The 14,723-nt window shown below is 39.5% G+C and overlaps 1 protein-coding gene across 2 annotated transcripts in view; it reads right to left on the reverse strand.

The window, feature by feature from the left end:
- SLIT3 (slit guidance ligand 3) overlaps nt 1-14,723 on the reverse strand; it is a 405,171-nt gene that overhangs the window by 108,995 nt on the left and 281,453 nt on the right. For both annotated transcript variants that reach the window (XM_053376507.1, XM_053376506.1), the window contains exons 15-16: nt 4,489-4,639; nt 3,159-3,233 (exon numbers count right to left, since the gene is read on the reverse strand). In XM_053376507.1, coding sequence (XP_053232482.1) covers nt 3,159-3,233; nt 4,489-4,639 — 226 coding nt within the window. The remainder of the gene's footprint in view (nt 1-3,158; nt 3,234-4,488; nt 4,640-14,723) is intronic.

Consider the following 14,723-nt stretch of genomic DNA (forward strand, 5'->3'; position numbering starts at 1 on the left):
ATCAATTTAAGTGAACTGAAACTTGAAAAATTTCCTTAACAGTAGTGCCTTATTTCCAGGTGCTCTCCCACAATCTTTTCTTGCTCCTACCACAATATGGGGAAGGGCTGTGGCTCAGAGGCAGAGCATTTGCTTTGCACTCAGAAGGTCCCAGGTACAATCAACAGCATCTCCAGATACAGCTGGGAGAGAAGCTTGCTTGAAGCTCTGGAGAACTTCAGCTAGTCATTACAGACAACAATGCACTAGATGGAGCCAATGGTCTGACTCAGTATAAGGTAGCTCCCTATGTTCCTATCTTAGGAAGCCAGTGCAAGGATTCAGCTAGCACAACAAGGATTCACCTGCCTCCCCAATACCTCCCCCAAATCTGCCCTGGAGGGTTCGGGAAGCCCCCAGAACAACACATGGGGGAAGGAGAGGAGAGATTGTTCTGTCTGACAAGCAGAAGTGCTGATGCTGATGGAATGACCATAATACCTTAACACAGAAGTCCATCACCTGTTCTGGGCCTACCACTACTGTCACTTTGGCATGCAAGTAATAGTCCTTCTGTAATACTATACGTACAATTAACAAGGATAATTCTAGAATGAGAATAGGTGATTGGGTCCTGGCTGCCTATTCCAATCTGTTAACTGACAGTGGTCAAATGATGGCATAGCATGAAAGTGCAGGCTCCCGCAGAGATTACTGCCATTTTTGCTTCTCCTCTGCTCCTCCTGCTGCTGCGATGCATATAATGGCTATATAATAATTTTAAAAAGTAACTCTTAGCAAAAGCTACTGTTGTGAGTTATTCACTAACTCCCATGTGGAGAAGACAATTGTTCTTACCCATTTTATGGGTGGAGCATTTCTCTGTTTGCTTTTGAAATAATCTGTGAACATCATGGTGAAAGAGAAGAGAAGTAAGTAAATAAGTTGTGTGACTAATAAACCATTTAATTTGGTTAATTTAATTTGGTTGGAAAGGTGGGTACACGGAGAAAGAGGAGTTTGATACACCAGAGGCATTTTGGATAAACATGAAATTATTTATTAAAAATCTTTGTTGAAGTGCTTTTGGGCTTCACACTATTTCACAAAATTGAATTAGTTTCAGAATTCCAATGAGTAGGAGCTGGCAAGAGCAACCCTGATTCACGATTTTTAGGAAATAGTCATGTGCACAAGGAAATGGTTTCTAATTTAAGTCTTTAACACTGCAATATGGAGCACAATATATCCTATTTCTCATGGGGCAAAAAAGCATACAGGTAAGGGAGAGCTTAAAAATGTAATTAAAAAAACTTGAAAGCTTTCTGCTTGGAGGCATCTATGGTGTATCTTAATGAGACTGTTTTATGATGAACTGCAAGGCACTATTACCTCTTGCTGCCAGAATACAGGCATCTGAACTGCACCTGTACTCTTCAATTCTTATCCTCTGCCAAGAGTAGGACACAGATAATTTATTGCTTCATAAAACATAAAATGCTAAATAGGAACATGGCTATTCCACACCATATTTATTGAAAAGCAATGCGGCTCCGTCCAACTGTCCCTACTCCTTAAAAATCAAATTGCAAAAAAAGGACAGTTGCAGTTCCAGATTAATAAAATCTCACATGAAATTAAGTGAAAAAAAGAAAATCAAAGTATATGTATATTTTTAAACTAACTACAACATTCAAAAGTTTGTCAGTTTATCCTGACATATTTTCTACTTTAGGTTTCTGGGCTCTAAATTAGAGTGATTTTATGGCAGTTTTACAAAGCTATATAAATTCTTCCATTATTTTTGTGAACCAAGATCTACGAAGCTCAATCCGACACACACTAGCTGGACTAGAACTGAGAAAAGCGATCCAAGCCACTCTTGGAACTTGGAACCTTTGCATAGCCTGGAATGAACAGTGAGCACCAGATGTTTCACTATTTGTGGACATGGGAAAAGGGAAAAAGAGACATCAATACATAAATATAACCTCTATGGTTTCCTTTAACTTTGACCCTGGGCATCAGGTACAGGCAATTTAATATTAGCACATTATTAATTCATTTCAGATGCAAGCTCAACAGCAAGGTCAGACAAGAACCAACTTGCTATACCACGGAATTTAACATAACTTTTAAAACATATACCAAGTTTGATTTGAGTAATACCTTTCTCAAGGATACAAATATTCTGTACAACCCATGATGCAAAATAATGACTGCATCACAAATCAAAACTTTCCTTCACAGGGGTAATTGGAATATATGCTTTACTCTTGGTGGTACAAGTATGCTTTTTGCCATGAGAAAATTTGAGCGGGGAAACTAACAGCAGCTGCCCAATTGGTGTGCTATCCACAAAACGAACATATGCCATATTTTAGGCCGTTCTGCACCTAAGACAATTATGTACAGGCCAAGTCTAAAGCTTCCTTGTTAATACTATATGACATCATATATCCCATCAGTTTTGGGATGACATTGAGACAGAAAGACCAGATAGAAATGATTTTAATAAATGAAAGAACAATGCTTTTTATTATGATTATGTAGTTCAACAGTTTGCTTCCATCTGGTTCAGCAGCAAAATACCTGTTGAAGCAGCAAGCCTTCTTTATGTAGCATCACTTTGAGCAGCCAGATCCTCCTTTGTATGCTTACCAAAGCACACAGGGCTCACCAGGGCTTTGAAAGGTAAAGGATCCCTGACAGTTAAGTCCAGTCACAGACGACTCTGGAGTTGCGGCGCTTATCCCGCTTTACAGGCCAAGGGAGCTGATGTTTGTCCGCAGATAGTTTCTCTGGGTCATGTGGCCAGCATGACTAAGCCGCTTCTGGCAAAACCAGAGTAGCACATGGAAACGCCGTTTACCTTCCCGTCAGGGTGGTACCTATTTATCTACTTGCACTTTGACGTGTTTTCGAACTGCTAGGTTGGCAGGAGCTGGGATCGAGCAACAGGAGCTCACCCCATCACAGGGATTCGAACTGCGACCTTCCGATTGGCAAGCCCAAAGCTCAGCAGTTTACACCACAGTGCCACCTGCGTCCCATATGCTTACCAAAGCACACTGGGCTCAACTGGGCTTACTCCCTAGTAAATGTGCTACGGCTTCCTGCCTAAATCATTGTATGTATTAACACATCGGTATTAAAAATAAAAAAAGTGATTAACTTACATCTTCCTTAGGCTTGGGAGTTTCTTGAATATTCCAGTAGCTTCCAGTACAGAAATGTCATTATCGTGTAAACGCCTTTTGAAAAACAACAATAAAAGCATATAAAACACATTAGGCCTCGGATGAACCTACATGTTATGTAAATTTGTCACACATATATTAACTGCAAAGAGCTATCGTCAGTGTGAGGTAGTGGTTAAGATGCTCAACTAGTGCTGGGGAGGTCCAGATGCAAAATCCCACATAGCTCATAGGATAACCTTAACTCTGTCCTCTCTCTCAGTATATTATACTTCATAGGGTTATTGTAAGAATAAAATGGTGTAGAAAGGACATATAAACTGCCCTGAGCTTCTTGGAGGAAAGGCAGAATATAAATGCTACCGTAAACTGCATTTTCACAGCCTTTGAAAATTATGGTGTGCAGTAAGGTAAAGGTAAAGGGACCCCTGACCATTAGGTCCAGTCATGAACGACTCTGGGGTTGCGGCGCTCATCTCACTTTATTGGCTAAGGGAGCCAACGTACAGCTTCCGAGTCATGTGGCCAGCATGACTAAGCTGCTTGTGGCGAGCCAGAGCAGGGCATGGAAACGCCGTTTACCTTCCCGCCGGAGCGGTACCTATTTATCTGCTTGCACTTTGACGTGCTTTCGAACTGCTAGGTTGGCAGGAGCAGGAACCGAGCAACAGGAGCTCACCCCGTCACGGGGATTCGAACCGCCGACCTTCTGATCGGCAAGTCCTAGGCGCTGTGGTTTAACCCACAGTGCCACCCACGTCCCATGGTGTGCAGTAAGTTTGTATAAATAAATAAATATAACAAAAATAAATAAAAATGCAAAAGCATGATAAAGTGTGTATTTGAACACTTTAACTTAATTTAACTTACGTTTAACTTAAAACATAAACTGCCGTATTTGATACACATTAAATGTTCTAATGCAGGCATAGGCAAACACGGCTCTTCTGTAGTTCTGTAGTTCTGGGACTACAATTCTGTAGTTCTGGGACTACAATTCCCATCATCCCTAGCTAACAGGACCAGTGGTCAGGGGTGATGGGAGTTGTAGTCCCAAAACATCTGGAGGGCCGAGTTTGCCTATGGCTGATCTAATATATAAAGCTGTATTAGACAGATTTTCATTTCCTCCAAAGTAGTACCACTAAATATCAGGCCACAATATGGCAATTGCATTACAAGATCCACACATTATAGTTTGATAACTCTGAAAATGTATAAGCTTAGCTAGCAAAGCAGGAAGGAACAACTGAAATACTTTCATAATTGAGCATTATATATATATTTTTGACAAAAGTGCCAGACTTACAGGTCTGTGGTATATTCTGGAAGGTGACTGGGAAGTCGAGTGAGCTTTTGATTAGAACAGTCTACAATTGTTCCCTCGCAGCGGCACTTTTCAGGACAGACAAGGTCCATGAAGCACTCCCCACTGAACTTACTCCTGTAGTCTTCTGAACCTGTAAAATAGAAGTATTTCCAGGTAAATTGCTAGTTATAAAATAACTGTCAGAAGTAAGAGTTGGAGAAGAGAGAATTTCTATTTACTTAGGGAAGTCCATAAGAATCAGTCCAGACTATGCTTGAAATGGTTTGCATAATTCACTCTAATGTAGTTCCAGAAATCAGGGACTACCTTGTCTCTCAGAGGACTATTCCAGTATCTTTTCAGTGTTTGGAAAGTATTTGTTGTAGTATTAATATCCATCATGCTATACCAAATAGCATGTTAGAACAAATACTGACGGAAATATAAGGCATTCAATCCACTTAGAAACAGCATATATGTTTAAAACTAACTAGTTTGCTTTGCAAGGATAAATATTTTAACAGATAACACTGCAGTTGAAAGTAACATGACTTGCAAATGTTTCTAATTTAATCATGATAGATACTGTGTATATTTAAGAAGAATTGCCTACTTCAGCCTGCTATTGTACTACAACTCCGACCCCCTTTGACTTGTTTTAATGAAATGCCTTTTTATTTAGTCTCAGCAAATCAATCTTTTCAGCTTTTATTTTCTTTTTTGAAATATTACTTGGAGGTTTAAATGTGATCCTTGTGCTTATGGCAGCCAAAATATTAATGGATATGCAATCAAAGAGTTGGCAGCACAGATCCAATCATGCAATATTTGCCCACTCACTTCATAGTTAATTATGGAAACAACTAAATATTTCTCTGAAATAATTTGTGATGTCCAACCATCCTAACAAACCTAATCATTCTTAACTTTTCCAGGACTCTATAAGCCAGTTGCAATCGGAACAGTGATTTCCCAGTGTCAAATTCATTTATCTGAAAATGATAACTTTCCATAAGAATAATTTTGGGGAGGGAAAGGATTGGAAGGGATAATGGGCGCCAGATCAAGGGGGCCCTGGGTGCCAGGGCACCCACAACGCAGGGTTCCAATGCAACTTCCAGTAGAAACTGGAAGTCACATCAAAGGTCTTGTGAGGCCTTGCGAGGCTTGAGAAGTGACGTCCCAGGCCCTGCCAAGCCTCTGAACGCAACTTCCGGTAGAAGGAGGAAGTTGTGTTCAGAGGTCTTGTGACGTCTTGTACGTAATCTCTGAGAAGCTACAAGGCCTTAGAAGAGCTGCTGCGCCACCGATGCAATGTGACACCATGATGTCACAACGTCACATTACGTCACAAGTGCCATTGGGCACCTATAACCTGGGGCCCAAGTCAGAGTCCCTGGAAGGGATTGTTCAACGAAACTGCAAGAAGAGTTTGAAATGGTCCTCAGTAAAAACCTGAATCTAAACTGGCATATGTGTACAGAGATTTGGATTAATTTTAGCTTTAACAAACCAGCTGGAGAACATCACTAGCACCTGCAATGGCAACAGAACACAGCTGTACAGAAAATATACACATCTTCAAAAATTGCCACACAGAAAGCTCCTCATAAACAAGTTTTTTGAAGCCAGAAGGGAAGGGGGAAACACACATATTTACCTGCTTGAGCTTCTTACAGCTACCTTCTGGCAATCTTGAGAAGGGCATGACTAACTGGCTAAAACCCTGAACAGGATCAGTGTATTTAGTAGACAAGAGACACTGCAACATTTTGTTGCAGGTCCCACTTGCATTATTTCTCAACATCTTTCATCTCTACTGTATCCAGCAAAATGATGACATCTAAATATTTTGTTTATAGCCTAAATTTTGCACCATCAGGCTAAAATCAAACACATAGGACAGGATTTAAAGATTTGATCAAGGATCATCTTCGCATGCACAAGGCTTCTGAGGCACCCATTCATATGTGCTGGGTTAATCGGTGTAATGTTTTTGCTGAAAATGAAGGTGAGAATTGGGTTCGAATCACAGCTAAGTCACGGATGCACTGAATTGCCTCAGCCAATTAACTCAATTTCTTTAGTTTTTATATATAGGAGTGGAATAGTTTCCTTCCTACTTACTTCAGAAATACTTTGGTTTCTTTAAATCACGTAACACCTAATAAGTGCTGCTACAGGGAAAACTAATAAATATTACACCAAATATGAGACTATGATACAGAAAGGAAAATGGGCTACACATTACCTCTTGTAACATAACACCACCATCACGAACGCTGGGTATGTAAAATGAAACGAAACAATTCCCTCTCCTTTTCTCTCACTTTTAGTATGCATGCCTTGGAGCCAAACTAGATGTGACAGGGGAAGTCACATGTATTTATTCATGTGTCTTCCCCATTTATGTAAAAAGCAGCAGATGGAGGCTGCTGTTTTTTTACATGAAAAGCTGAGCATGGGTGAGGGAAACTAAACCCTCCTCTGCCGTGCTGTGCTGCTTCATGCAGCCCCTGCCCCCAAATACTCCCAACCTGTCTCACTTTCAGAGCTGAGTTGGTTCAAAAGTGCTTCAAACAATGGAGCAAAGTGAGATTAGGCAGGGGAAGGAGAAAGCTGTATTTTCAGCTAAGAAACAGACCCTGCACCCCACTCCCTTATATATAGCTTATTCCCTGAAAACAGGCATGCAAACAATCACACACTGAAGCATGTAAACCATTTGGCTTTGCACTGAATACTTCTTCATCCACTGAATGCCTGGATCTTAAATGTTTTATGGATTTTGGTTTTATGGTTTGAAATTACAATATGAGTTATTTTTATGTTTTTGGTATTTTGTGAGATGCCTAGGGAGGGGAGAGGGCCAGGGAGGCGCAGAGTGGCATACCCTCCATAGCATTCCAAATCCCATTGGCTCCTATCAATGGGGCAGAAGGTGGGAGGGTTTTTCCACTGGTTTTTGCCCACCCACCCCCAGGTGATCTGCAAGTCTTAGGATCCAGCAGATTCCAAGCCCCCAGTGCCCCACTCCAAAACATTGTGTGTCATTGTAATACTTCGGCCATTAGCACTGAATCTTTGGATCCTATGCCCAATGATTTGGGATGCTATGGACAGGGCAAGGGCACACTCCTGTTTAGTAAAGGTGATGTAGCAACAGTAAGGAAAAAGAAAGGTTACTGCTTATGTATATATATATGTGTATATTAAAATTTTAAATATGGATTATCTAGAGGCCATGCAGTGTAAAGTGATAAACACCACATGCCACCATCAAGTACTCCAGGCTACCCATCAACCTGTAAGGCAGCAGCAATCAACTGCCAAAGAGAGGAAATTTACTACTTAACTTGAGCCTTGAGATCACTTGGACAGGTGGCTGCTCTATCATGTTATTCCCATTATAGAAACTAATGTGAAAGCCAGCCATCTGGTTGCATTACCAGTTATAGGTGTCCGTCCATCTCTACATACATTACTTTATCAGCAGGTTCCCATGAGGCTTAAAGTGGATATGGTGCAATTCAAGAGGTACAACATTAAGCATTATGTGCAAATCATAAAAAGCAAGGTTGGGGAGCCCTGCAGAGGAGGCTCAGAATATAATATTACCTTGAAAACTTCAGCGTAGCATGAAAATCCTTTTTTTTTTTTTTTTTTTTGCAACTTCAATATTCAAATAAAAGCTTTCAATGACCTGGTCCATGAAATCACTTTTAAATACTTTACCGGTACTTCCATTTACACATGTAATAGTTTCAATTGTTATGCTAGTCAAAACAGCTAATTTGAAAGACAATTCTGAAACCAATTTTTGAAATCTACTAAAAATGTAGCTCCATTCCTTCTAATCCCATACTATTCCATTTTTCTTGGTGGCTAGGGAGGGGATGGGAGCAAACTCAAGAAAACTGTCTGATCCACTTACTTTTCAAATGCATGTTAAGCAAATAAGGCAACCTACTGAAGTACTCTCAGTGGAAGGCAACAGCAGAGTGAAAAAGTAACTTCAAGATTCAGCTGGAGGTGAGATGACCATTTACCAAGTGGCAATTATTTGGAAAGCCAGACATGGGAATCAGATGACCAAATTGATCTCTTAGTCTGCAATATGTTGATTGTCTGCATCATCCTGCCTAATGGTCAGGAACATTTTACCATACTTTCAAAATGTATGAGAAATCAGAGAAAGCAGAGCAATGGACAATGTACATTACTTAGCAGGATTACATAGACAAGGGGTTTTCAGTTTCCTTGGAGACTTAATAGAAATTCTTCAATAAGATGATCAACAATGGGGGGGGGGCTTTCCATCCAGCAAAATCTCTCCCATAACATGCAGTGCTGTGTGTAATTTAGGGCACATTCCAAGTTTATATAGGCAAATGGGGAAGGCCACTGTGCCCTGTGATCTGCCCCAGAATCCTCTGAAAGAGGCACCAGTCCCATTACAGATGCGGATGGATTCTTCAGCAGACAATAGGGAAAGGCTGTTCTAAGGGTACAAACAACAATAAAAAACACCAGCACAGACAGACATTTGTCAAGTGGTTACATACTATACACATTGTAGTGGTACATTACCCAAGTTGCCAGCATGGAATGTGCAAATATATTGAAGGGAGGTCCATATATGAGAATCAGGATTCTAACTATGTATTTCCAGTATTCTACCTACTCACTCCAGCCATATGTACTTTTGCTGTTGTTTTCATATCACAAAAAGTAAATAGAATGTGCTGCGTATACATAATCCATTCATAAAAAGGTAAAGGTAAAGGATCCCTGACAGTTAAGTCCAGGTGCGAATGACTCTGGGGTTGCGGCGCTCATCTCGCTTTCGTGGCCGAGGGACCGATGTTTGTTCGCAGACAGTTTTTCCAGGTCATGTGGCCAGCATGACTAAGCTGCTTCTGGCGAAACCAGACCAGTGCATGGAAATGCCGTTTACCTTCCTGCCAGAGTGGTACCTATTTATCTACTTGCACATTGACGTGCTTTCGAACTGCTGGGTTGGCAGTAGCTGGGACTGAGGAAGAGGAGCTCACCCTGTTGCGGGGATTCGAACTGCCAACCTTCCGATTGGCAAGCCCTAGGCTCAGTGGTTTAGACCACAGCGCCACCCGTGTCACAATCCATTCATACACACATACAAGTTTGCTGGAATAAACATATTTCAAACCTTATGTAACGACAAACTGTTATTCAATATGCAGTAAGTTCATTTGTCAGCTATATTTTCAGGCTGCTGCACCCACACTATCCTATAAACATCCTCTTTGTAAGCTTATCAATTGCTGTAAGGTCCACACATCTCAGCAACCACTCCCTAAGCATTGCAATTGGGGGTTTCAGCAGTGTCTCTCCCAACTATCTTGACACTACTTAGTGACTTTTAAACTCAGTTTCACTATATTTGGAAAAGTTGGTTCTGTGACATTAAATAAGGCCAAGAAAAGGATTTGAACCAACTGTGTGACCAAGTACACTTTCAAGCAGAATGGACTAGATGACCCTCGAGATCCCTTGTAATTCTACAGTTCTATGATTGAATGCTGATTAGTTCAACACCAATGTTTTCTTAAATAGCTACATTTGACATCCAAACACCCACACCTCTATCCCCAGTGTTACTCTAAAGGGCAGATCATAGCCAAATACTGTGCCTCGATTACCATCTTCAGCTAACAATGTAATGCTAACATCTTTTACAAAATTTCTCCAGTCATGGAATAATCACTGAAGTTGAAAGGTAATAAATGTAATAAATGCATTAGATGTTCAATTTGTTCATTTAAAGAGGAATTAATGCAACTTGTTGCAGTTATAACTTCTCATACTTTACAGAGCGGTATTCAACTAAGTTGTACTCAGACTGGACCTATTGAAATTAATGGACCTAACAGTCATATTCACAAATTTTATTGAGTCTACTCTGAATACCATACATAATGTTTTGATATTTGTTTATTTCAATATTGCATTTATATCTGGGATTTTTATGAATAATACCTAGAGTTCATGTTTTGATTGAAGACACAGTTTATAATTTTTCATAAGTGAATAAATAAAGTCACATGCAAGATTTTTGCAAAGTTGATCTCTGATTGCTTTTATCCACTTGAGGATTTTGTTTGTGAGATCTGCAGTAAGCCGTCTAGTTTTATGGAATTTTCTTAACCATAATGATTCTTTTTAAAACCACTTTTCCTGTCAAAACAAGAAAATAGCTCACCTTTTGACGGTTCTGAAAACAGCAGAAGTATCCCAGCATGCCATGCTGCAGGAAAGCATGGAGCCTTCCATGGTGCTTGACAGAACCATGTTCAATTTGTATTGTTCTACCACATGGTTAGATCAAGCACAAAGGAAAATCCCATCAAGTCAGAGTCAGAGTTAGGCAGCCGCCAAAGAGAGAGGAGCGTTGAGAGGAAGCAGCATGGAGAAGCACAAGCTGGAGATTTCATTGTGAGCTGCTGTCCATTTCTCCCATGCATAAAGGAGCTGAAGTTCAAGAAGTCAATACTTATTGCTACAAATGCAACACCCCCCCCGCCCTATAGCACAGATTGTTAGTGCATGAGAATAACGACCAGAAATTTCTGAAGGTGTATGGTAGGAATCCAGTTAAAGGTCTGCAATTGACAGCCTTCAATGAATGTTCAACAGATCATACAAAGTAAGCATGCTCAAACTGTGAACAACATATATACACCACAGTATCTAGTGATTTAATACAGTAATGTAATGCTCTTACTCTTCTTAATAAAGCGTCCAGCCAATACAGTAGTAATTTCTGAAACCATCAGCCTCTTTTAAGACTAATGTATTATTTTCTTATGATTATTTTGATACTCCTAATTATTTTGATAGTGTTTGTTTCCTTTAAAATTCCACCAATGTTAGAGCAAGGGTACAGCATTTTCATATATGCCACTGATAGTTAAGCAGGAAGTTTATGATGTATGTGAAACTGCCCACAATTAAGAGAAGGACCCTCACAGCATAATTCTAAGTACACCTACATGGAAGTAAACCCAACAGTGTTCAATGGGGCTCAGTCCCATAACAGCAGCCCCACTGCATCTAAACAAAGGCCTATCTAGTCCAGCATCCGACTTCCCACATCATTAAACAAATTTCCTGATCTGAAGACAGTCCGTGTGATCAAGGCCACGTCTACACCAGAGACCGGGATGAACAGTCATTCCATCTTCCTGGGAAACCCTGTAACTGCAGTTCTGTAAGCAAAGTAGGAATCCATAGCAGAGACCTCTCAGAATTTTGGGGTTAAGCCATTACAATTATACTGGTATAAAACGGATAAAAAATTGCAATGCAGATATATAGGCCTAAGATTTGAAGACTCTTATGGATAGGGAAAATGCTGCATCAAAATGGAAACCAACACCTGAAGCTAGAACTGAATGTTATATTTGCTTTTTGCTTTTCAGTTTCTATTACATTATTATAATTATTATTAATTTTATCAGATTATTTTATATTACATGATATTTTTTATTTTATTACTTATGCTTTAATTGTGCTCAAGATAGGTTGCATTCATGTTTAGCTGAATTTTCTTTACGATCATGAGAATTTTGTCATTTGAACAGACCTGTAGGAAAACAGAGAACCACTACTGTTAGAACTGCTGTTAATTCAGACACCACGGCTTAAAATGTGTTATGTTATAGTCTACTCTAGGAAGCAAGTTTAGTGCAAGTTGGGCTGTTAGCTTCTATTTTTTTTGCCCGCCCAATACCATTCAATGCATACCAAGGGAGAGGGGAGTGACATGGTGCACAAAACAGCACATGCACTTGACACTGCCTTGGACCAATGGCCAATGATATTTGAAATCAGTCGTCACCACTATGAAAACAGTTGTTGAGAACTCAGGCCGTGATCCAAAATGCCATGAAGACAACCTTTCTTCTACAAATGCTTTTGACAGCTGCTGATAAATGGAGGACAACGTGCTCTGACACAAATAATTATGCTGTAATGATAGAGGTTACAAAAAGTGTCACTAAATATGCTGGTGCCTATGTTGCCTCAGTCTTCCACATTTGTACCAATGCTGCTATCATCAATTTGGATTGAATTACTGAGAGGCAGCATGTGACAGGGAGAGATTTCTGTTGGCAGATGGCTCATTGTCCTACCTTCATTGTTAGTTGTGTTAGTGGTGTGTATGACAACTATCTGGCATTGTAGCAGCTAATTAAATCAGTTAAATAGAACAAGAATCAAATGCTGCAGATACTGGGAAAACACATTTGGTTATCACAGCTTCAAATGAGAAAAAAACCTCTTATTGTTATTGCAGGAAAGGGCAAAGCTCTAGTGACTTTCTGTTTCCTTTAAATATCCGTTCATTAGCAGGGAAACCGCAGAACATGGACAGATCAATCAACTGCTAGTCAAATGCGACAGAAAGAGTGGACAAAAAGAAACCTACAAGAGAAAACAAAAAGAGACGTTTCTCCGAGCGGAGTAATATTTCTCATGCCATTGGCAGTGCACACCATAGAGCTGCACACTAATCAAGGAGCCCTGCCAATTCTAAAGCGGCGCAGGACTGCCATTGAGCAAGTACAATCTGCTGCTGGATTCCTTTTGATTTCCCTTTAGAAAACAAATCTGTATAGCAGTTATCTTAATCAAAAGATGCCAAGCGAACAAGCCTGCTGAGAAGGAGAGCCTCTGGTGAAATAGAGTTGGCATGTCTCACTTGATGCTTGGCTGCCACTGGGCAGGTGCAACTGAGGGAGAAGACTGCTTTTATGACTGTTACAAAAAAATGGCAGCATTCCCTCTCTTTTCTGAGAATTCATATTTAATACATAGCAAGGCTGTGGCTAGGGAAAAATGTCCTCATCCACATTCTCCTTTGAATTTTATAATGGTCCAAGCACAGAGGATTTAAAAGCCATTCGATTAAATCTAATATTTGCAAATACAGGCAGATCAACCTTGCTTCGCGATATATCAGGCAATATGAGAACTTTTCTTCACACAATATAATCTGAGTTTCTTCAATTCAGGATGAGAGACAAAACTACTACATCCCCTTTAAATTAAAAAGCCATCAAAACAAGTAATCTGAAGATCCCATCACCTACATTTCTCCACTATATCCTGTATGAAACAAGTATCTTCAAAAATTAATTGCCTCTCAAAGCAATGCTAAAAACACCATCACATATATGTTTTCATTCACATGCACCATACACTGTTTAAACTTGCAATGGCCAGTTCTCATAATGTACAATGATTATATATACTTTAGAAGTACTGTATATATATTGTTTACTATAATTTCTTGCAAACGCAGGCTGCAATCCTATATCCAATTTACAAAGAGTAAACACCAAATTCAATGAGTCTTAATTGTCAAGAACTACACATGGAAGATACCAAGCAGAATTCTATCAAAAGGAAAAATTCACAGTGCAGTCCTATGAATGTCTACTCAGAATTAAGTTTCATTAAGTTTAAGGTAAGTATGCATAGGATTGACTTAGTTTGGCTACAATTTTTAACATTGCTGTCTTCATTATAATAGGACTTGTAAAACACTTATTACAGATATGCAAAGCACCGTTGTCTCCTCTCTAAAGATCCCATCAAATATTCTCTGTATAACTATGGACCAGAGCTTCCATGCAATTAGGCCCAAGTATGATTTTCAGACACAACTGACCCCATACCTCCATAATTAAGCCATATCACATGACTTAAGTTTTTGAATTTATGTATTGTTTACACCTACATAACCATTGACCAAAAGCTAAGCACACAAAGACATAGAATGTGAGTAAAACTTGTTTCCAGTTGTATGCAGTTTTCCTTCCCACCAATGAAAATCAATTTCACTAGTTATTATCCAAAATGCATTTTTCTTTCGATTAAAAGAATGATGTATTCCAATCCATTGAAAATAAATTAATAAATTATTGCTTCATTTGACTGAACTTAACTGTAACTTCCCAATGCATCCAGTGCTGAGGTGAACTTGAACCCATATCCAAGCCCACCCCTGCACCATGTTGACTCTTACTGGTATTGTTTTAACAATCAGTTTCTTTAAATATCAGTACACATTGATTAATTTTTGTGGAACAGATATGGTTTTACAACAAGACATTTGGTCAAAATACCACAAGGTTGTATCAAGCACTGTCTTTCCATTAATGGAATATTCTTTGATTCAATAGAAACTT

This window comes from Podarcis raffonei, chromosome 2 (genome assembly GCF_027172205.1).
Source record: "Podarcis raffonei isolate rPodRaf1 chromosome 2, rPodRaf1.pri, whole genome shotgun sequence".
Taxonomy (NCBI): domain Eukaryota; kingdom Metazoa; phylum Chordata; class Lepidosauria; order Squamata; family Lacertidae; genus Podarcis; species Podarcis raffonei.